This window comes from Lissotriton vulgaris, chromosome 3_1 (assembly GCF_964263255.1).
Source record: "Lissotriton vulgaris chromosome 3_1, aLisVul1.2, whole genome shotgun sequence".
NCBI lineage: Eukaryota > Metazoa > Chordata > Amphibia > Caudata > Salamandridae > Lissotriton > Lissotriton vulgaris.
In genome coordinates this window covers 1,034,068,723-1,034,092,341 of record NC_141689.1, presented here as the reverse complement: position 1 = coordinate 1,034,092,341, position 23,619 = coordinate 1,034,068,723, and the positions used below count along the sequence as shown (strand labels likewise).

The 23,619-nt window shown below is 50.1% G+C and overlaps 1 protein-coding gene across 2 annotated transcripts in view; it reads left to right on the top strand.

Annotated features, from left to right (window-relative positions):
- LOC147727349 (protein FAM47E-like) overlaps positions 1-22,835 on the top strand; it is a 270,030-nt gene extending 247,195 nt beyond the window's left edge. For both annotated transcript variants that reach the window (XM_086961439.1, XM_086961438.1), the window contains exon 8: positions 22,630-22,835. In XM_086961439.1, coding sequence (XP_086817565.1) covers positions 22,630-22,770 — 141 coding nt within the window. In that variant the 3' untranslated portion in view covers positions 22,771-22,835. The remainder of the gene's footprint in view (positions 1-22,629) is intronic.
- The last annotated feature ends 784 nt before the right edge of the window (positions 22,836-23,619 follow it).

Sequence of the window (23,619 nt, the reverse complement as noted above, 5' to 3'; positions counted from 1 at the left end):
GTCGGGCCTTCCTTACTCCGCAGGTCGGTTTATGTTTGTTCCACACCAGAGGCGCAACAAGAGCAACATTTTAGGGGGGGGGGACTAGAAAATTTCAGGGGGGTGGGCTGACTCTTCCTGCAATATGCAGATTGGAGATGAAGGGGCATTCAGAAGGGGTAATAAAACAGCAAAGCCTTGTTAACATGTAATGGTCTTCGAAAGACCTGTGAAGTACTCGGTGCGGCTGTGTGTGTGCCCAGGAAGCTGTCTCATCTTGGGCTGACCCACACATTGGGGGGAGGGTTGGGGGCTGAAGCCCTTTGAACCCAATGGGAGTAGCGCGCCTGTTCCACAGTGTTCGCTTCTTGCTATGTATCCTCCTGTGTATACAAATATTGTGCCGGCCTGGGCAGGCGGGGCGCCCCGCTCGCTTGCTTCTACAGCTGCTGCACATATGTTCCTCTACCTGTAGCCATATGTTCCTCTACCTGTAGCCAAGGTGACTATCAGCCCGGCGTACACAGGAGGGACGCGATCGACACAGGGCGCAGCAAAGACGATCAGAGTGCAACAAGCGATAAGGAGGTCAGAGGTCAACCGATCAAGTGCTGAATGCACTTTTATATATAGCCTTATGGGTCCGAGAGTAGTGCTGACGGACAGGAAGGTCCGATATGCCCGTCATCATCCAAAATATTCCTGCTTCCTTCTCTGCAATGTTTTGGCTCCATCAAGTGGCGCAACAACTATGAAAATCAGTGGCACTCGGTTTAAACCAGGCCAGCTGATTTTCACCCAGTAGGGTACTGTCTGGCAGAGTCGGTTTTAACCAATTTCCGGACAGCCTAACTGCACTATATGTACTGTCTTTTTATATGTCTCATATAGATAATTCATGTTTAAGTGACATAGTAGAAAGTCTGTATCGTAATAATGTCTGCCTCGCCTTGTTAGTTGGTAGTTAATAGCACATGACTGTACTTCTGTATGTCCGTTATAACGTAGCACTAGCGGTGACAATATAGAATGTGCTTGGTAAAATGCATAAATAAATAATCATTTTTTAAAAGTATATGCGTTTGTTAGCTTATCAAAGGCATATAAGACCGCTTTATCCTATATCAAAGCAGAACAGGATCTCATTTGCACACTCTGCGTACAAGCTATCTAAAAATGTCTGTGGTATCACCATTTTAGCCTGCGTGCTTGATCTTTTGAACTAATGACGGAATTTGAGATACTCCTACCCTCCCCTCCGTGTACTTCAGTGCAGTGAACCAATTCAAGCGTTAAAGGATTATGCTTGCTATGACTAGACCAAGAAACAGTCAACTTATGAACTGCAGGGCTTCAGGTGCAGAAATCATTATTAAATCAATAGTACTAGAGGAATCACTGCCTGTATAAGTTGGTACTGGAACATCCATTCCCAGCTGTTCGAGACAAAGCAAGTTATTACTGGCAAGAAGCTTTTCTAAAAGATGGCCTAATTCCGTATGTTCAAAGTGGGCTACTAGAGGTAGAGAATCCACATAATCCCTTAGAGAAGAACAGCCCAGAAGACAAAGATGTGTGTTAAAATCACCTAACAATTATGAACTCATAATAGGAATATTGCCACTCGCCATATTGTTCGAGAAACCTCTCCGGTGTTACTAGGTGCTGAGTAACAGAAATTCTACAATAAGAGGTATAAAAATGTACTACTAGCAGAAGAGGACAATTTCAAAAACAGCAGCTCTACTGTTAACAAATGAGCTGATTGACACTCCACAATTCTGGCGGTACAAGTGAGCTTAAGTGAAACCAATAAATGAAGACCTTCCTTAGATCTGCCCAATATGGGTGTAGTAGCACATAAAAAAAAAAAATCCAGCTAAAAAGTCTCAGTGATTTCCCATGTTTCCTGCAGAGCAATTATATCTCAACACACAAGCAACCTCTTTCATGATACATCATCCCCATTGGACCTAAGTCCAGCTATGTTCCGGGACAAAATCTTCATACAGAAGGAATCTAAAGTGACAGGAGCTGGATTAGGTAGGCGGTGCGAATGTTACCTATTTGAGACACAGGCCTTTGTGCCCCGCAGCTCAGCCCTATCAGAGACTAGTCAATGGTTACCATCTGACTGACCTCAATCCAACAGAGGATCAAACCTATTGGTATGGGGAAGTACGAACCTACCAGTATCAGCCTGAGCCGCTCTAGCTGGGCTTAGGACGGGCGGTCTAGGACAATCAGGACGGATGAAGTTAGTTGGATAGAAGTATTGTAGGGGGGAACCTTGATTGTTGTTTTAGAAACATGCATAAGAGTACTCTCAACAAATGCTTTGGCATATGCGGGATTAGTTACTATACAGTCCCCTGTCACATTTTTCCTCACCCTGTGTCCCACCTATCCCATCCTTCTGGCCATAATGATGTGAGGAGACAAACAATGACCATTCCCTACATTTCTGTCACACCAATGAAGGACCTTGTGTATGAGGTGCAATGTGGTCTCTTGAGATCCTTGGGTAATTGGGGGAACTCCTAATAATTTTGCCACTAAGGGTGCTGGTTTAGGGGGTAGCTCTAAAGATGTCAAAAGACCTACGCCGGGCGTTGGTGGTAAGTTCGTAATCAAAGAATGTGATTGTGTCCTCTTTGAGAAAGGAACCCCGGTCACATCGGGCTCCTGAGTGATGGTATCCAATTTATTAGAGGCCTGGGTATTTCCAGTCCCTTGGATCTCCCTCTGAGATGAATATTTATGCCAACGATTCATCCGATTTGAGATACAAGATGCGTCAATAGGTATCTGTATACTGTTCAAACTCACAGGTGTATGTGCATCCGCATGGCTGACCTCCACAGCTGCATGTTTCATGCCAAGGATTTGTAACCCTGGTGCAGACATAGAGACGGACTTCAGCTTTGCCTCATTACCTTCCAGCTGTGAAAAAATGGGGGTATCAGCACGTTGGACAAGGATTACAGCCGGGAGAGTAAAATGTAAAAATGTGCTCCGAATTTATATTAGCAGGTTAGGAAACCTTGTTCTGCGATTGAGACCGGATCGCTCTTTTCCTCCTGGTCTTTTTCCTTTTTGTGGGTGGCCTATCCGAGGTGGTGTGAGCTTCTACAGATAGCTGCCCCTCCTTACCATTAGTAGCCCTAGTGCATAGTGTTGATTCAAACGAGGGTCCAGGCCGAGGCTGCCCTTACTTCCTCAGGAGTGTTGTCCTTGTCACATGAGCAGCTACTCCAGAAAAATGCTCCTGCTGCCTAAATATTTCACCAGAGCAGCTCATCAAAAAAAATATATTGCTAAGGGGAAATCCTATTTTCTATAGCCTACCACCTGAAAGTGCTCTGGGACTAAGCACATTGAGGAATTGCTCTCGTCATCACAAAAAAGAGCTTGGAAATACAGCATATGATCCATTCCTCCCCAAAAAGCAACATGCCTCATGTGATAAACCATCTGTAAAGGTTTCCCACTGTGTCCCTCCTCTTAACAGATGCATCTACTGTTTAGCTCACCTGCTCAACACTTGCAATCGAGTGTCAAGCTTGTCGGCTATTAACGCAGTCTAGTCTTGATTTCACTTCTTGCCTCTTTGATCTGCTAACATAATCTCCCTGTCACTTTACCTCACTCGCGTAGGTTCTTTGTCCCAAAAGGTCAGTTCCGGGGTCACATCACTCACTTGATGGTTGGGCAAGATTTAACTCCCTATGCAACTGTCACACATAATCAAAATAGAGGTATAGGATATATTGAATGTGATACGAATAATCAGGTTTGACTCTCCTCCATACCCTCAATCCTAGAACTCTCTGCAGAGCCAGACCCCTTGTACAGTGAACAGAGAGACATCTGGCAGGTGCAAAATGTGAATATCTTACAACCAGATACGTTTTATCTAGATTTTAATAAATTTAGTTATGACAACTGAATAATCAGAGGAATCATTAAATCAGAATAGAGAAGGTTATGTTGTCATGACTGACACACACACACATCCAGAAGAACGTCCCCTTAGAAACCTATAGAAAGTCCACTAAACTTACCATGGTATTGCCAGTTACAGATTAACACCTCTCCCAACAAAAGTAGTTTGGGGACATGTAACAGATAAAAGAGCACAGAGGTATGACTAGCCAGTTCCCACACTAGCAGGATTCTTACAAAACAAACAAAAGAGGTGAGTGTGTGCCATACAATTTTTAACCAAATATCTGCTAGGAGTAACTTCAAAAATCATGCTTGGGCCACTCAACCCAAAACAGTGTTACTGTGAACCATTATCACTGTGCATAAATCAACAAATGGATGATGTCTGCGATGACCTTGACTGTGATTTAAGCCTTTCTCATTTGCCTGTCTCCGTTCCCACTTCAGTGGTATCCCAGTAGGCCAAACTTTAATTTTGACCTCTAACAAAGTTTTGCATTACCTAATGCTCCCCATCAAATTATGTCAACAGAAAAATTATTTTGATTCAAGGTAACTACTGCATCATCACATCCTTGTGTCATAGTTTTGACAGGCTGAACATATTTGACAAGCAAAAGACAAACAATTGATGGACAGAATGCAGAACAAACCTAAACATTCATCTGCAGTTCACCACCGGGTTCGGGGTTTCACCCCTCTTCAGCCAGGATAGCTTGATTCCAGTGACACAGTGAGCCCGAAACTGGTCCTAGGATGCTTATTTCCAGTCCAGGGAGGACCTGGCCTTGCAGTTCGGGCTGGACTGTTCCCATTGGGCGCAGGGTCAAGACTGATTTGCATATGGCTGGGTCCAAACTGGAATGGCGTGGTGAGCAAAAAAACGATGGATGTAGGCCCATATTACTGTACTGGGGTGAATGTATGACATTGTTCTGCATTCTGTCCATCAATTGTTCTTTTTGCATCGAACATATTTGACCATGCACAGAAATTGTGACCTTGTGGTGTCTGATGCATTAGGATCTGTCTGTCCAAACCCTAGTCCCCTGAAGCTCTCTAACTCAAGTCAGCATAGCCAGGCTAATAGACTGAGCACCACCACCAATCCACAATGACCTCTTCCTTCCACCTGCATGCGGGCACCCTCGCTGGTCTGACACCAAGAAACATGCAAGAGAGTTAATCCCAAACCTCTTGAGCACTTTGACAATTGGGCTCTACTTCATCCTTCATTGTACTCTGCAGCCCCGGAGGCACCTGTTCTGAAGTAGGAACACACAAGGCTGTGCCCTAAAAGCTTTATGTCAGCAAATTCTAATATCACATAGTTTACTACCTCTGGCAAGTTTTGCTTATTCCATTACTTCATCGATAGCCTGCCTTTGGGCCCTACTTTTCAAGACTAATTATCCATTTTTCAACTTCCTGGTGGCCTTTGAGGTCAATTGCCATATCTTCAACTAAGAATCACGGAATGCATGCCGCTCTAGTGGCCTGACCAGGTCCTGATTGTTTCCTTCATGGTTCCTGACAGCCTCCTGCATTCTGTAAATGAAAACAAGTTCAGTTGGTGTAGTAATCTGTCTATTGTATACTCTACTTGAAATTTCACTATGATAAGCATATTCATTGGCTGCTCGTTGACAATGATATTGGGCTTATTCAGGGCCGGCATTAGGCATGTGCAAGCTGTGCACCTGCACAGGGCCACCAAACCCCAGGTGCGACCACACCAGGCCTGAGGCACTTATAAATGGTGCACAGGCCCTGGCTGGGGCCCCTAAGGCTCTTAAAAATGGTGCGGGCCCCTACCGGGGGGCCCTGAGGCTCTTAAGAAATGGTGCGGCACCGGCCGGGGCCCCTGAGGCTCTTAAGAAATGGTGCGGGGACCCGGCCGGGCCTCTACCTATGCTCCCTGCCCAGGGCCACCATGAGCCTAGAGCCGCCTCTGGCTTATTAGAACTGTAAATGAGCTTTGAATGTTTCAGACCACATCAAATGCTGTAGGCTCTAGAGCACGGGTACTCATAGTACGGCCCGCGGGCCGTCAGCGGCCCGGCAAGCCTTTGCTGGCGGCCCGCGGACCATGCAGACATGTACCCGTGTTTAAAAAATTTTTTTTACAGTGTTAGCAAACACCCCTGCGGCAGCGCGACTCAGACTGCTGGTCTTTGGGGGCCAGGCGATTCCCGTCGTAGTCAGAGTGGGGCTTCAGGGGGCTAAGAGGTGACACAGCCTCATTAACATACGAATGGTCTTTTAAAGACCTGTTTAAGTGCTCCGGTGAGGCTGTGTTTGTGTGTGTGCCTGCCCAGAAGCTGTATCAGCCCGGGCGCACACGGGCAAGGTGGAGGGAGGGAGACAGGGAGGGAGGGAAAGGGAGGGCGGGAGACAGGGAGGGAAGGAGAGTGAGGGCGAGGGAGAGTGAGGGCGAGGGAGAGTGATGGCAGGAGAGTGAGGGCAGGAGAGTGAGGGCAGGAGAGTGAGGGCGAGGGAGAGTGAGGGCGAGGGAGGGCGAGGGAGAGTGAGGGCGAGGGAAAGTGAGGGCAGGAGAGTGAGGGTGAGGGGGAGAGTGAGGGCGAGGGAGAGTGAGGGCGAGGGAGAGCGAGGGCGAGGGAGAGTGAGGGCGAGGGAGAGTGAGGGAGAGTGAGGGCAGGAGAGTGAGGGTGAGGGAGAGTGAGGGCAGGAGAGTGAGGGCAGGAGAGTGAGGGCAGGAGAGTGAAGGCAGGAGAGTGAGGGCAGGAGAGTGAGGGCAGGAGAGTGAGGGAGAGTGAGGGAGAGTGAGGGAGAGGGAGAGAGGGAGAGAGAGTGAGAGAGAGTGAGAGTGAGGTAGGGCAAGGTAGGGCAGGAGAGTGAGGGCAGGAGAGTGAGGGCAGGAGAGTGAGGGCGAGGCAGAGTTAGGGCGAGGCAGAGTTAGGGCGAGGGAGAGTGAGGGCGAGGGAGAGTGAGGGCGAGGGAGAGTGAGGGCGAGGGAGAGTGAGGGAGAGGGAGAGTGAGGGCGAGGGAGAGTGAGGGCAGGAGAGTGAGGGCAGGAGAGTGAGGGCGAGGCAGAGTTAGGGCGAGGCAGAGTTAGGGCGAGGGAGAGCGAGGGCGAGGGAGAGTGAGGGCGAGGGAGAGTGAGGGAGAGTGAGGGAGAGTGAGGGCAGGAGAGTGAGGGTGAGGGAGAGTGAGGGCAGGAGAGTGAGGGCAGGAGAGTGAAGGCAGGAGAGTGAGGGCAGGAGAGTGAGGGAGAGTGAGGGAGAGTGAGGGAGAGGGAGAGAGGGAGAGAGAGTGAGAGAGAGTGAGAGTGAGGTAGGGCAAGGTAGGGCAGGAGAGTGAGGGCAGGAGAGTGAGGGCAGGAGAGTGAGGGCAGGAGAGTGAGGGCGAGGCAGAGTTAGGGCGAGGCAGAGTTAGGGCGAGGGAGAGTGAGGGCGAGGGAGAGTGAGGGAGAGGGAGAGTGAGAGAAAGTGAGGGCAGGTGAGGGCGAGGGAGAGTGAGGGAGAGTGAGTGCAGGTGAGGGCAAGGGAGAGTGAGGGAGAGTGAGGGCAGGTGAGGGCAGGTGAGGGCAAGGGAGAGTGAGGGAGGGAGACAGAGTAAGACAGAGGGAAACTGAGGGAGAGGGAAACAGTGAGGGAGAGGGAAACTGAGGGAGAGGGTAACTGAGGGAGAGGGAAACTGAGTGAGGGAGAGGGAAACTGAGGGAGAGGGAAACTGAGTGAGGGAGAGGGAAACTGAGGGAGAGGGAAACTGAGGAAGAGGGAAACTGAGGGAGAGGGAAACTGAGTGAGGGAGAGGGAAACTGAGGGAGAGGGAAACTGAGTGAGGGAGAGGGAAACTGAGGGAGAGGGAAACTGAGTGAGGGAGAGGGAAACTGAGGGAGAGGGAAACTGAGGGAGAGGGAAACAGAGTGAGGGAGACAGAGATGGAGAGGGAGACAGAGTGAGGGAGACAGAGATGGAGAGGGAGACAGAGATGGAGAGGGAGTCAGAGATGGAGAGGGAGACAGAGATGGAGAGGGAGACATTCAGAGTGAGTGAGAGAGAGGGAGTGAGACAGTCGGAGTGAGTGAGACAGAGGGAGAGAGGGAGTGAGACAGAGGGAGAGAGACAGTCAGAGTGAGGGAGACAGATGGAGACAGAGGGAGAGAGAGTGAGGGAGAGAGAGAAAGAACGAGAGAGAGAGAGAGATGTGTGTATGCCGGGTCTGGTGGCTCAGTGGACGAAGGCGTCCGCTGCAGGGACCTGTGATCAACCTCATAGTCACAGTTTTTTTGTTGTTGCTCTAGCCCCACCCCTTCCCCCACTGACCCCGCCCCCACCGGTGCGGCCCTCTGACATAAACCACACTGTAAATTTGGCCCCCCGAGAGAAAGTTTGTGAGTACCCATGCTCTAGAGGAAGAAATCAGATTATTATTTTTTGATAAACAAATGTTATTGTTTTTTGGAAATGAACAAGAAGTCACGTAGGCATTCCCGAATACACAAACCATTTGACAATTACATCCAAAATTAGTTGCAGGCCCAGCATTACAATAAATTCAGCATGTACAAGAATACATAAACATGGAAAGTGATGCCACCTCACCCAGACACGTACCATGCCATAGCAGAGTATCTTATGTGAGTGTCTTCCACCACCCTTTGTGTTTCCAACTCGTGAATATCAGACGGGTCACCGCTGGTATTGTGCTTGGTATAGTACTACCGTAGATCAAGGTCATGATATTGGGAAATCCTATTGTAGCAAGTTCCAGCCAGTATGCCGGATCCGGCCAGCCTCCGGTCAACTGATCATTAACAACCAAGAGATGAGTGGCCAGATAATATAAGTATAAATTAACCATCCCAAGACCTCCCTTATATGGGGCACTCTGATAAGTGGAAAAGGCCAAGCAGGCTCTGGAGATATGCCAAAGAAAGGAGATGGCCAGTGAATTCACCTCTCTGGACCAATGAAGGGGAATACTTTGGGTAATGTTCTGCAGAAGATATAAGAATCTAGGCAACACCATTATTTTATATAAGGTGATCTTTCCCATAACATTCAGTGGTAGTTTCTGCCCATTCTTAAAGTGGAATTTAATCCTGCAAGTAAGATGGGTAACGTTCGAAGACCAGGTCAGTTCCGGGATAAGAGCAACCTGTGTGTCCAAGTAGAGGAAACTTAAGTGACGGATTGGAATGTCAGTTTGCTAGTCAAAACAGTCTTGCGCGGGCACCAGTGGCACCAAAACTGATTTCGCTGGATTAATGGTCAGTCCGGAAGCCTCCGTGAACAATTGTAGGAGATGAAGACAGGAGATCAGATTCTAATAACAAGGTTTCAGAAAGTGAAACCTCATGACAATATACTTGCATCCCTTGCTTGCAGGATCCACAACCGCATCTACAGATCATCCTTCGGGGAAGCAAAGGAGTTTTGCATATACAGCCACACAAAATGAATTGAAAGATCAGCAAAATACTTTTTAGTATCTTTTGTGAACAGACACTATCTGCTCAAGAAACCACCTGGATTCAAGATAGCCTGGATGATGAGGATTATGAATCCGAAACCAGTCCCAGGATCTTATCTTATCAAAGTTTTATAAAGCGCTCGCACACCCAAAGGTTTCATGGCGCTGACCAACAGGGAACTGACTTTACTAGAGACCTCAAGCACTAGGCCGCAGCCTGGGTGAACAACCATGTCTTTAAGAGCTTCCTGAATGGTAGAAGAGCAGTGCAGGAACGAATCTCCAAGGGGAGAGAGTTCCATAACTTGGGAGCAAGGGTGGCAAACCTGCGGCCTCCCTTGCGCAACAGCTTGTAGCGGGGGATAGTCAGGAGAATTTGGGAAGCAGAGCGAAGGCTGCGAGAGGGGGTGTACCTAAGAAGAAGTTTTTGAATGAACTGAGGGCCGCAATTGTGAAGGGATTTAAAAGTTTGCAGGCCGATTTAAAAGTGACACGATGTTGAATCGGAAGCCAATGAAGTTGCTTCAGAAGCGGTCTGGCTGACTGCCATCGTGGATGGTGATATATCAGTCTCGCTGCCTGGTTTTGTGCCATCTGTAGACGTCTGCTAAGGGTGAGAGGCAGGCCGAGGTAGATGGCATTAGCGTAGTCTAAGTGAGACAACACTAATGCTCTTACAACCTGCGTCAGAGCAGATCGAGTGAGCATCCGACTGATCTTCTTTATTTTCCGTAATTGGAAAAAGCAGGTGGACACAACGGAATTAACCTGAGGTTTTAAAGAAAGCTTGTCGTCAATAACTACCCCCAAGCTTTTGACTGATCTAGACGGCACAGGTGGGGACCCCAAATTGGATGGCCAGTATTGGGGGCCCCAGAAACGATGACTATCGCCGAACAAGACCAGTTCCGTTTTGCCCGGATTCAGCTTGAGTTGATTCACATCCATCCACTGGCAGATATGGAGCATGGTGTTCTGAAATTGGTGGATTGAGTCAGGGGAGTTATCAATTGTGAAGGTGAGTTGCAGATCATCTGCGTAGTTGAAGGTAGTGACTTTGAATGAGTGAAGGGACTGAAGCAGAGGGAGCATATAGATGTTAAACAATAGCGGTGATAGGGATGAGCCCTGGGGAACTCCACAAGTGGTATGGAGTTTGTGGGAGGAGAAAGGGGGGAGACCGACCGCTTGAGTGCGGCCGCAAAGAAAAGATCTGAGCCAGTCAAGGGCACGGCCGCAGATGCCCACAGATCTGACACGGTCGAGAAGGATGTTGTGGTCGACCGTGTCAAACGCGGCAGACAGATCAAGCAGGACCAGCGCTAGAGGTATTCCCAAGTCAGCACTGAGGCGTAGGGAGTCCAAGACCGCTACGATAACTGACTCGGTTGAATGGGCTGGTCGAAAACCGGCCTGTGAGGGATGTAGCACACCTGACTGTTCAATGAAAAGTGAGAGGTGAGAGGTGACGTGCGCTTCCAGTACCTTGGCCAAATACGGAAGCAAGGAAATGGGTCTGTAGTTCGAGAGGACATTGGAATCTGCTCCTGGTTTTTTCAAGAGAGGCAGCAGGACTGCATCCTTAAACGATTCCGGTACAATCCCTTGGAGCAGAGAAGTATTGAGAAGGCTCAGAATGCTTGTTTCCGGTCCAGGGAAGACATGGCTTGGCAGTTCGGGCTGGACTGTTCCCATGACGCACAGGGTCAGACTGATTTGCATATGGCCATGTCTGAACTGGGGTGGCTGGGTGAGCTAAAGAATGGTGATGGATTAAACCCAGATCAGTTGACTGGGGGTGAGTGTTTGATTTGCTCAAACCCTCCGTCCATCATCCCCTTTTGTTTTGCTTTGTTCGTCCTTGTAAAACAAGCGTTGGCATAGCCAATAGGTCTCGCTTTTGAGACCTTATAAGTATTTAGTTATGCAGCACAATATCCTTGGTGCAACAACACCAATTGTTGCAAGGCTAAACACTTATAAGATCCCAAAAGCAACACCATTTGGCTATGCCAATACTTGTTTAACTAGATGTGGGATTAAACTTTGCATAGCTCCCCATAATAAAAGAAAAATATGTTGCGTTCTGAGTTTTTACCATGCACTTTCGCACATCGCTAATTCAGATGAGCACGAGCTTCAGCCAGAGAACACCTACCAGAGTGCCACTGACCTGACTTGGAGCCTGATCAGTGCAAGAGTGCTTACAGCAGGGCACAAGTCCTACAAAAAGAAGTTGGGGGACTGACCAAGTAAGACTATATGCAAATGACCTCATGACTTCACAACGTATGCGACTATCTGGGTCACAGATGGCCCCATCCTGTTTTATTCAGTTTTTAGATGTGTTCTTTCAAAATACCTGGATGCTTCCTCTTTGTTAGCAAGTTGTGGAAGAATAAAACTCGTCTCCCTTTCACTAATACGATGCATGCACTACTGGGGTCTGTGGGGCCCAACTTCTTGGCAGGGGGGACGGCGTCCACCCTGTAAAAAGAGTGGGGGGACGCAGTGTACCTGGGTGTAGCCCTGACTCGTGCCCTGGCTGACAGCATCCATTGGTGGTGACTTTGATGAATTATTAGACCAAGATACCTTTAGGCCATAGTTGGGCACCACTAAGAGTTAGATAAGCCAGGGGCGCGGAGCTTGCCAAATACGGAGATAGTCGCCTGAGCCTAGAGCTCTCTCTCGTTGTATGCATCATCCTACATTATCCTGCATCAGAACCCGCCTTTGGCACGATTAAAATACCCCCCTAGACGGAGGAAAGCTGGACGCTGCAGCGACAGGCTCGTGCTTGTGACTGGGCGCCATAGATCCAACGATATCGGCCGCGGCAGTTCGGCGAGGTGGTAGGCCTTGCAGTCAGACCCTGGAGTGCTCCCTGTGCCCGCGCTATGTAACAGTGCGTGCAGTCTCTGTGAGCGGAAGGACCGGGAGCGGGCTAGGTGGTGGCACTGGAGGATCGGAGCGCCGCGCGCCACCCACCCCCCCCGGTCCCGATTGAGGAGGTTTGCGACCCGGCGTCTACCCCCCCACTCCCCCCCCCCCCCCCTCCTACCACTGCGGAGCGAAGGTCCGGGATCCACGCTTCCGTCGCGGCTCCGGCGGCAGGGTGCCGGACCGGAGCCAGCTGTTGGCGCTCAAGGTCTCGGAGCAACAGTGAGACGGTGCTTGGCGGGGCACACAGGTAGCTGCAGTGCCGCGGCGAAGGACGGCGGCCCCGAAAAAGAGGGGGCCGCGAAATTGGAGGTGGGGGGGCCGCGAGTGGCCCATGAGAGTATAAGCAGTGCCTTGGGAATTACCTGAGGCCAATAGGCGCTGGGCTCACGAGGGGACAACAGGAATAGTCTGGTGACGACACATCCTCAGTCCCAGCTGCCTTGCTCAAATGGGAGATCTCCTGTGGACCCTTCCTCTGAACTAGTGGCAGCAGAAGATAGTTGACGCACAGTCCACCCTGGCCTCACTAACACCTGGATATACGTTTGTGTCGCCCCCGCCCCCTTCTTCCTGCGGTGGCGGATTGGACCTGGAAACCCCATACTGTGGAGCGGATTGATCTGGGGTGAACTGCGGGATCACAATAGGGCCAGGAACCGCAGTCAAGAGGACTAAGGGGAAAGCGAGGCGGAGTGGCAGCCCTGAGTGTTCGGGTCAGATCGTCTAAGGCGGGGACCTAGCTGCGCACCTACCTGAATGAGCTGTGGCAGTTCACAGCTCTTACACAGGTACATTGTGAGCCTTGACAATCCAGGATTCACAGGAGCTCATAGCACTTAGTAGCACGAGGTACCCACGACGGCTGGCACGGGTTGGCAGTATGGGCAGAGGCGACAAGACGCAGAGCAAGCGCTCCTTCGCACAAAGGTGCTCAAAATCACAGAAATCCACGGGCGCAGACAAAATCAACACGCAGGATGAAGACGAAGCTGCAGGAGGTACGGACATTAAGAGCATGCTCATGGCAATGGATAAGGGCCTCCAAAACAGTATGACGTCCCTAGGCTCGAAGATAGACTCCCTCACCTATAGAATGGACACAATGGTCGAGCGGATCGACAAACACGTGGAAAGGCTCGATATGTCCGAAAGAAGACTGACGGAGATTGAGGAGGCAAAACGGAGCTAGACACTGATCATAAAAAGATTGAGAAGCTAATGCAGGCAGTGCAAGACAAAACTGAAGACTTGGAGGCTCGCTCTCGTCGCTGCAACCTACGCATCACGGGCCTTTCAGAAACGACCCGGACGGGCAACATGGAGAAGTTCGTTGAAAAACTCCTGATCACCCTCCTCAGCGAGGGGACATTCTCTCCAATGTTTGTGGTGGAGCGTGCACACCGCTCGCTGGGCCCGTGCCCACTCCCTGGAGCACCGCTTCGCCCCATTATTACTAAGTTGCTCAACTACAGGGACAAGAAGTCGCTGCAATATGAGGGCTCGGAGATCTCGCTCTACCCGGATTTTACGCCCAGAGTGCAGGAAGCCCGCAAGCACTTTGCCCCGTACAAAAGACAACTTAGAGACCTGGGTCTGGACTACGCAATGCTGTACCCTGCAAAATTGCATGTCAATCGACAGGGACGGTCCCGCCTCTTCACTGACCCTAGAGCCCTGCAACAAGCCTTGAAAGGATGGTCGCGAGAACAACGTAGAGATGGGAACAAGCCGCCGGATGGCGATGAGAGGAGCAGCCAGCTGGATGAGCAGGAGTGACTACAGTTCTCATGCACGCTGCACAGGGCGGTAAGGAGTATGAGCCACTGTGAGCCGCGAGGTCTGATCTTGGGGACAGTTCAGAGGTTTGATTTGTCCCTGGTAGTTTAGATGTGAGGGCGGTGCAGGGGCCTTGATGGCCTGGATTGCTGTTTCTGGAGTGCGACACAGACACGCTACTATGGCCAAGCACACGGCTAGGGCTCTCGAACAATTGCTTTGGAGACATGGACAAACGTGTATGGGCCGAACTTTGATTGCCCGGAATTTTATGAATCGCTAGACGTTGTTGCAGGCGCTTACCGCCACCTGCGGCTCATATGGGGTGGGGACTTTAATTTGGTTCTGGACCCGAGGCTAGATAGATTGGCAGGCCCTGCCCGCAGACTCTCGGTGGCCGCGCGCCAGTTAGATAGCACCATAACCGGCCTTGACTTGGAAGACATTTGGTGGGCATGACACCCAAAACAGGGTGGATTCACGCATTATTCGGCCTACCACAATATCCATACCCAAATAGATTACTGGCTTATGTCTTCATCGCTGATGAGCCAGCTGCGGGACTGCAGGGTCCTCCCGCGTACGCGCTGACAATTCGCCGCTCTTGCTGGTCCTGGCCACTCCTAGGAGGGTAGTCCGTCCTTTCACCTGGCGCTTCCCGCCCTACTCGATCCTCTTTTTTGGGGGGAAATAGCGGAGGCAATAGACACATTCTTTGAGACAAATATGGGCTCCGTGGACAGCTTTCAAACTGTTTGGGATGCCTTTAAGGTCTACATCAGAGGTGTGGCGATATCCAAACACTCGGGGGTCCTTCGATCTATCAGACAACGCCTTTCTGACCTTGAGAAGCAGCTGGGTCACCTACAGCAACGGCAGAGGAGGGAGGCAGACACGGCAACGGAGCGAGAGACTAAAACGCTTCTAGATCAGTTTAATGAGGAAGCGGATAGGGAGATCCAACATATGGGAAATTACGCGAAGGCGCGCGTATATGGACGAGGGCGACAGACCAAGCTCGGTACTGGCGAGAATACTGAAGGGTAAGAGGGGCCGGACGCAGGTCACGTCCGTCAGGTCAGAGGCGGGAGACGTTCTCACGGAGGAGGCAGATGTTGCACACAGGTTCAGGCAATACTACGCAGCCTTGTACTCATCCAAGAGTGGGGAAGAAGAAGAGGAAATGTTGGATTATCTCGAACACATGGAGCTACCCACGCTTACTAACGCGCATAGGGAATTCCTAATGTGCCCCATAGAGAAGGATGAAATAGCGGAGGCATTGACGAGCATGAGGGCTAGTAGTGGTCCGGGGGCGGTTGGGCTCACGGTGGGGTTCTACAAGGCATTTCAGGACATGTTGATTCCACACTTGCAGACATTGTTTGATGACTTATGCATATCGGGCCGCATGCCACAATCGATGAGGGAGGCCATCTTGGTGGCGATCTCCAAACTGGGCAAGGCACCGGACGAGTGCAGCTCATACAGACCCCTCTCCCTACTTAACGTTGACACGAAGATATATGCCAAGGTGCTGGCGACTCGTTTGGCTCTACTCGCTCCGACGCTAGTTGCACCGGAACAGGCAGGATTCATCCCAGAGAGGAATCTTACTTACAACATTAGAACGATTTTCGGCGTAATGCAACATGTTAGGCAGGATGTTAAGGCGGTGGCGGTGTTTCTCGATATGGAGAAAGCCTTCGACTCTGTGGAGTGGCCCTTCATGAGATACGTTTTAACTAGGATAGGGCTGGGGGGGGCCGTTTCTGCAAATGATTGGAACCTTGTATGACAGACCTACTGCGAGGATCCGACTTGGTCACTGACTCATTTCCCATAGGCAGAGGGACCCGTCAGGGGTGCCCCCTGACTCCTCTACTGTACGCATTGGTGGATGAGTCGTTGGCCTGCGCAATGCGGGAATACCATGGGCAGGAAGGTATCGGATTCTCTACTTATAGGATTTTAGTCTCCATGTACGCGGACGACACGTTACTGTATGTTCGTGAGCCTGAACAAAACCTGGGGGCGGTCCTGTGCGAAGTTGTGCATTTTGGTGCGCTGTCCGGTCTCTGAGTAAATTGGACGAAGTCACTAGTCTTTCCGCTGACCCCCGTGACACAAGAGTTCGAAGTGGAATACCCCCTGCAGTGGACAACGGAGCCCATTAGGTACTTCGGTATACGCTTGTACACTGACTCAGATCTGGTGTTCAGAGAGAACTATGGAGTGGCCTTTAGCACACTAGAGCAGGGTTCTTCAAACTGTGGGGCGCGCCCCCCTGGGGGGGCGCGTTATCCACTCCAATCTTCCCTTTGTGCCCGTTCCTTTGTCCCTGTGGCAGCGTGATGTAGAGACTCTCTGTGAGGGCGGGCGTTTTCCGTCAGAGTGGGGCTGCAGGGGCCTAAGAGCTGAACAAAGCTCATTAGCATGCGAATGGTTTCTTGAAGAGGTGTGAAGTGCTCGAGTGCGGCTGGCTGGCTGAGTGTGTGTGTGCCCAGAAGCTGTGTCAGCCCGGGCACACACAGGCATGGTGAGATGAAGAGGGAGAGGGAGGGAGGAAGGAGACAGAGACAGAAAGACGGAGGGAGAGCGAGGGAGGGAGACAGGCAGACAGAGGGGGAGCGAGGGAGGGAGACAGAGGCTGACAGAGCGAGAGCGAGGGAGGCAGAGCGAGGGAGAGTGAGGGAGGGAGACATGCAGACAGAGGGAGAGCGAGGGAGGGAGACAGGCAGACAGAGGGAGAGTGAGGGAGGGAGATAGGCAGACAGAGGGAGAGCGAGGGAGGGAGACAAGCAGACAGAGGGAGAGCGAGAGAGCGAGGGAGTGAGACAGGCAGACAGGGAGAGCGAGGGAGGGAGACAAGCAGACAGAGGGAGAGCGAGGGAGGGAGACAGGCAGACAGAGGGAGAGCGAGGGAGGCAGAGTGAGGGAGAGGGAGGGAGACAGATGGAGAGCGAGGGAGACAGAGGGAGAGCGAGGGTGGCATAGTGAGAGAGAGCGAGGGAGACAGAGGGAGGGAGAGCGAGGGAGGCATGGCGAGGGAGACATAAGGAGAGCGAGGGAGACAGAGGCAGCTAGAGGGAGAGCGAGGGATGTCGGGTGGAGCCGGCCACCAGACGTCCGTTATGTTGCCATGTGGGTGAATAGATGTATGGGTGGAGTGGTGGATGTATGGGTGGAGTGATGGGTGGAATGGTGGATGTGTGGGTGACATGGTGGATGTATGGGTGGGGGGGTGGATGGATGAGTGAGGGGAAGGATGGATGGGTGAAGGGGTGGATGGATGGTGGGAGAGAGGATGGATGCATGAGTGGAGGGATGGATGGGAGTGGATGGATGTGTGTATGGTTGGAAGGGCAGATGGATGGGTGGAGGGATGGATGGATCAGTGAAATGGTGGATGGATCGATGGGGGGGTGGATGGTGGACGAGTCCGTGGGTGGATGGATGAGAGAGGTGATGGATGGATTGATGTATTGATGGGTGAAGGGGTGAATGAAGGGATGGATGGATGAGTGAAGGGGTGGGTGTGGGGATGGATGGGTGATTGAGGAGGGTGGATGGACGGGGGGATGGATGGAGGAGTGAAGGAGTGGGTGAGAGGTCAATGGATGGATTCATGAGTGGATGAGTGGATGGATGAGTGGGTGGATGGGTGAAGGCTGGATGGTGGGATGGGTGGCAGGGTGAGGGGGGAATGGAGAGAGAGGGGGCGGATGGATGGATGAGTGAGGACATGGATGAATGATTGGCAGAGTGGATGGGCAGGTGTGTGCATAGATGGGAGAGGAGCATGGAGATGGATGGGTCAGAGAGTCCATGCATGAGTGGGGGAGGGTGGAGAGCGGGAGGGATGGATGGGTGGGTGGATGGATGAGTGGGGGGTTGAGTGGGTGGACGGATGAGTGACTGGGTGGATGGATGAGTGGGTGGGGGGATGGCTGGATGGGTGAGAGGGTGGGTGGTTGGATGGATGAGTGAGTGGATGGATGGGTGGAGGAGTGGATGGATGGGTGGAAGAGTGGATGGATGAATGGAGGAGTGGATGGATGAATGAATGGAGGAGTGGATGAATGAGTGGGAGGATAGCTTGGGTGAAGGGGTGAGTGGTTGGATGAATGCGTGGGTGGATGGATGGATGGGTGGAAGAGTGGATGGATTAGTGAGGGGATGGATGGATGAGTGAGGACATGGATGAATGATTGGCAGAGTGGATGGGCGGGTGTGTGCATAGATGGGAGAGGAGCATGGAGATGGATGGGTCAGAGAGTCCATGCATGAGTGGGGGAGGGTGGAGAGCGGGAGGTATGGATGGATGGGTGGGTGGATGGAAGAGTGGGGGGTTGAGTGGGTGGACGGATGAGTGACTGGGTGGATGGATGAGTGGGTGGGGGGATGGCTGGATGGGTTAGAGGGTGGGTGGTTGGATGGATGAGTGACTGGATGGATGGGTGGAGGAGTGGATGGATGGGTGGAAGAGTGGATGGATGAATGGAGGAGTGGATGGATGAATGAATGGAGGAGTGGATGAATGAGTGGGAGGATAGCTTGGGTGAAGGGGTGAGAGGTTGGATGGATGCGTGGGTGGATGAATGGATGGGTGGAAGAGTGGATGGATTAGTGAGGGGATGGATTGGGTGAAGGGATGGATGGATGGATGATGGATGGATGGATGGGTGAGGGGGTGGATGAAGGGATGGATGGGTGAGATGATGGATGGAGGGATGGATGGTGGATGGGTTTGCAAGTGGTTGAAGAGGTTTGGATGTGGATGGGGCACACATGGAGGCAAGGAATGAATGGTGGGGGAGTTGGTGGATGACAAGGTGTACTTGATGGATGGGGAGGAGTGATGACTTCCTTTGCCTTGGAGGATTGTGTTTTGAGCTGTGTGGTACGCCTCTGTCGTTTCGCCACACCCACTCACAGGCCTGCAGTTTGCTAGGCACTCTTGTTGTGTTGAGCATTGTTTTCCGGATATGGCCCGTGGTGTGCGCGTTGCAGTCGATCATGTGGTGTGCCGGATTCCCGAGGTTTCGGTCGGGTGGTGGGGGGGCCCAACATCTGGGGGAATTCAGCTGGGGGGGCTCAACCTGGAAAAGTTTGAATACCTCTGCACTAGAGGATAATGTGGAAGCTTGGTGTAAACTACCCCTGTCTCTGCTGGGTCGGATCTCGATTATGAAAATTGTGGTATTGCCGAGGATGTTATTCCTTTTTACCAATGTTCCCATAGTGTTGCCCCGCACATTCTTTCATAGACTGACTCAAATCATGGTAAAACTTGCTTGGACGGGCAAACAGCCACGGGTGAAATGGAAGACACTTACACTACCATATAACATGGGAGGCCTGGGAGCCCCGGATTTGGAACTCTACTACAGGGTAGCACAGGGGGCACACTTGCATGCTTGGATACATGGCAACCTGCAGATACCGCATCTTAGAGTGGAGAAATTGTTTGCAGAACCGCTTCCTTTACCTGCAACGATATTTTGAGCCGTGGACTTCAGAACGGAAATACTAGACTCCATAGCATCTACTAACCATGCATGGCATAGTCTGTTGCAGCACCAGGGGGGGGGGTTTGTTATACTCACCGTGTATGCCGGTGGAATGGACACAATGGTTGGCCCCCTGCAGAGATAGGGCAGTGATTGAGGAACTTCATAAGCTTAACATCACCAAGGCAGGAGATCTATTTCAGGAGGGGAGGGCCAAAACATGGGAACAGGTGCGCAGCACTGGGGGCACAGAGACACTGCTACAACGCTTCCAATTCCATAGGGTGCAGTGCGCCCTACTAGAGCAGCTGGGAGAAGACCTTGCGGAGCCTCCAAAGGTCCTCGAACTCCCCTTTGTGTTGAAAGCAGAGACTCCTCATAAACTAGTAACCAATTTATACAGAATAGCCCTATCCCATAGGGAGACGCAGTACACAGCGGAGAGACTGGCTTGGCAGAGGGACTTGCAGATGCCAATTGCTGACGAGATGTGGCGATACTGCTGCAAGAATACTAGGCGTATTTCCCTCAATGGTAAACATAGGCTGATTCACTTAAAATTTTTAAATAGGGTCTATTACACCCCAGAGCGCTTACACAGATATGGCCTCCGCGTGGCAGCAGAGTGCGAACGATGCCACACGCCGGTCGCAGATTTTCTGCACCTTGCCTGGCAGTGTCCGGGGGTGCAGACCTTCTGGAGTGATGTGTTTGCGGAACTCAGCAGAATCACAGAGATGGAGATTGCACAGGGCCCAGCGCTTGTGCTCTTAGGCTACACTAAACAGTTGCCTAGGTCCTCACGCAGACTGGTAGGCATGGGTTTGCTAATGGCGAAATGCGAGGTGGCCAGGCACTGGCTGAGGGGGCCAACTCCCACGGTTCAGAGTTGGATGCGGGATATGCTATATTGTTGCACACAGTCTGAAGTATACAATGAGGTGCTTCCACCTAGGAGCCGGCCAAAACATTTCTGGGGACTGTTTCAGACATATATGGTTAACAGGAAGAGTAAAGGGGAGGGTGAGCTCAGTGGGGTGGAAGAAGAAGCCACGATCAAGGCAGAACCGGAGTGAATGATGTCCATCCCAGTGCCTATATTTTGTTAGGCTTTTGAGGGGGTTTATCCAGTCTGCTTTATCAAGCCTGAATGTACTGTTCGCCGCCTGCCCGGTCTACGGGTTGTTGGTTAAATGGCTGTGTAGTCCTGGTAACGGGTGCTGGAGACATGTCAATTCGAAACTCTGATCTGTGTGTGCGGGGGGGGAGGGGTTCGATGCTTGTTGGGGATTGCTGTTCCTTGTTTGTACAACGCAATAAAACAATTAATTTAAAAAAAAAATGTTAGATAAGCCAGTGCTTTCCCACTCTCTCCTTCAGCTGCAGTTGCCACCTTTTGCTAAAGGAGCACATCAGTGTGGCAACTAATGTATGCAATTGATGGCCATCTGGTCACTGCAAGGCTGATTGTACATGGGTGGCCCGGGACAGGCCGATATGACTGAGCGAGTGAATGAGTAACTAAATGACTGTCATGTGCGCAGAGGAATGCACAGCGTACTCAACAACAGGGAATGGATGCCACGTTTATATCCAGCTCAGTCCAGAATGGTCATTCTAAGGGGGCAGAAAAACATTGATATAGGTCAAGGATAAAACTATAGGCCTTTCTATAGTTTGTTTAATCTGGTGATCTAGCAATGTCTGAAATGGAACGGATCAACATATTGAAAAGAAACAGATTACAATGTGCATGTTTACCCGGACCTAGCACATCAATGGTGGTTTTTCCAAAATATCAGTACCCAGTCCATGCTTCCCACATAGGGCCTCATTATAAGCGCCCTTTATAATTCTGATATACATACATTAAAATTATGAATTTTGGCGATTTTATTCCACCTGGTGAATATTGGCTGTGGTAGCATCCACATCCTCATATACATTTCGGCAGGTCAAAACTGGTGAAATTTATTGGTAGAAATATGTCGGGAAAATACTTTGAACATAAAAATCCACGTTCTGCTGCAATTTTAAGGCGAAACTTGTGCTAGGCGATAATTACTGTACTTTATAAAAAACAAAGGCCTCGGTATGTTATTTTATTGAGTGCGATAATTATCGCACGGGACGCGCGGCCCTTCAGTGCTCAGGAAATAACTCCGATCACAGCATGATTCAGATGGCTCGTCCCTCACTCTCCGACCCCTGCTTTCAGCAGCGTGAGATTGTAGTTTGTGGGCATCTTTCATCTTGCCAGGGCCATTCTTACATTAAAGAAAACTTGTTTGCAGACAGTTGCAGAGTACCCTATTATTGTCAAAGTCTATTATCTTAATTCATGCATGCTAATGTATGTCTGCGATTATTTAATTTGATGTTCGCAAGTATTAACATTTATTAACAAGACAAGCACTTTCACGGCCGCGAAAATGAAAGTAATGGCCAGCGATGCGGAGGAAGAGATAAGAAAGGCAGATGGCGCCTGGACACGTGCACGCCCTCGTGCACGCAAGCTTGAGGCCAGGAAAAACTTGTGGGTAGCACTTTGAAAACCCCCTTACTAAAAGTCGAGCAAGCAGCGCATGCGCTGCTCTAGGCTCGACTTAAAGAAAAAAAAAGAGCCCCTCTTGATCCCTCTTCAAGCCCCCTAGAGGGGTTGCCCCACAGTTTGAACACCAGTGCCCTATAAACTGGACCCCGGCCATTTACCAAACCCTGCTATCTCCCTTCTCAGCTTTCATGTACAAGTGTGTCATTGCTTGGCAGAGTGGCACTTCCACCGCCTTTACACAGTTCAGCGTCTGATCTGTGTATCCTTTTCCTAAGCTTGTAAATCAGGTATAGTAAAGTGCCTTGTTCCTCTGTTTCATGAAATATCCTGTTAATCCTCTTGCATGACTGCGTATTTTAAAGTTAATGCACCACTGGCTAGAAATAATGATAATTACTAACACCTGAATCATCACCTCATGTTTATGGAGTTGGAAGCCATCATAAATAATGTTATTTTGTTCTTCTCTTTTAGTTCTTGGCGAAAATATTAGCCAAAAAGGAAGCATCAAATTTAGACGGTAGGAGTTCACGAGCCTCTGCAAACTCTTCAAAAAGAAGCTCTTGGTACAGATCCCAATCTGCCTCCACACATGAAGAGAGCGTTATTAATTAGCATATCTTGTACGGATTCAATTCTATGTATAATTATGATTAATAAAGCGTGGTCTTAGTTATTGTGGAACTTGTCAAAATTTGGCTGAATGTATACCTCTTATTGTGTTTTTTCTGAAGGTGCATCTGTCTAAGTTGCGCCTGTAGTCAAAATTGCTATTTCTTTATTTCGTGAATCCCTCTTCCTCCCCCCCTCCCGATTTTTATTTGTTGGGAAACCACTGATGCTTAAGGTTTTCACACACTGTACCAACAGGTTCTCAGCTAGTGGCCTGCAAATGTTCTACAACTATATCAGCATAGATTTGTAGAGCTATCAATTGTCTTTTTGTTGCCAGTTGTCAAAGCATCTTTAGATAAGATGCTTCATCTGTGTATTTTTCAACACATATCATGACAGAAACATTTTAAGACACTTATTCGTTGGTAATGCAATATCAGTTTCTGTACTTATTCTTTTCATATTGTACTGCAATCGGGTTTATTGATTCATATGGCTTTGAAAATTTGCAGGGTTTTCAAGGTAAGCATGGAATTCATCAGAAGGCATGATACATATTTTCATTTTACTTTTTGGGCTGTTTCGCTGTTGCTGACTTCAAACACTGCACCATTTGTTTGAGGTTTAGTACTTAAGAAGGTTCAGGAATTCTCATGGAGTGATAGTGATTTGTGCATTATATCTGATGTGGAAGATTTCTCCCACCATAAGATTGTAGCGGATTAAAAGGTGCAAGCTCTTGCTCAGCAGCACTCGCTCCAATGTGATCCATATTGTCAGAAAACCTTTTCCTTTCCTCTGCATTAATAGAACCCAAACCAAAAAACGCATAAAATTTGGTATCACTGT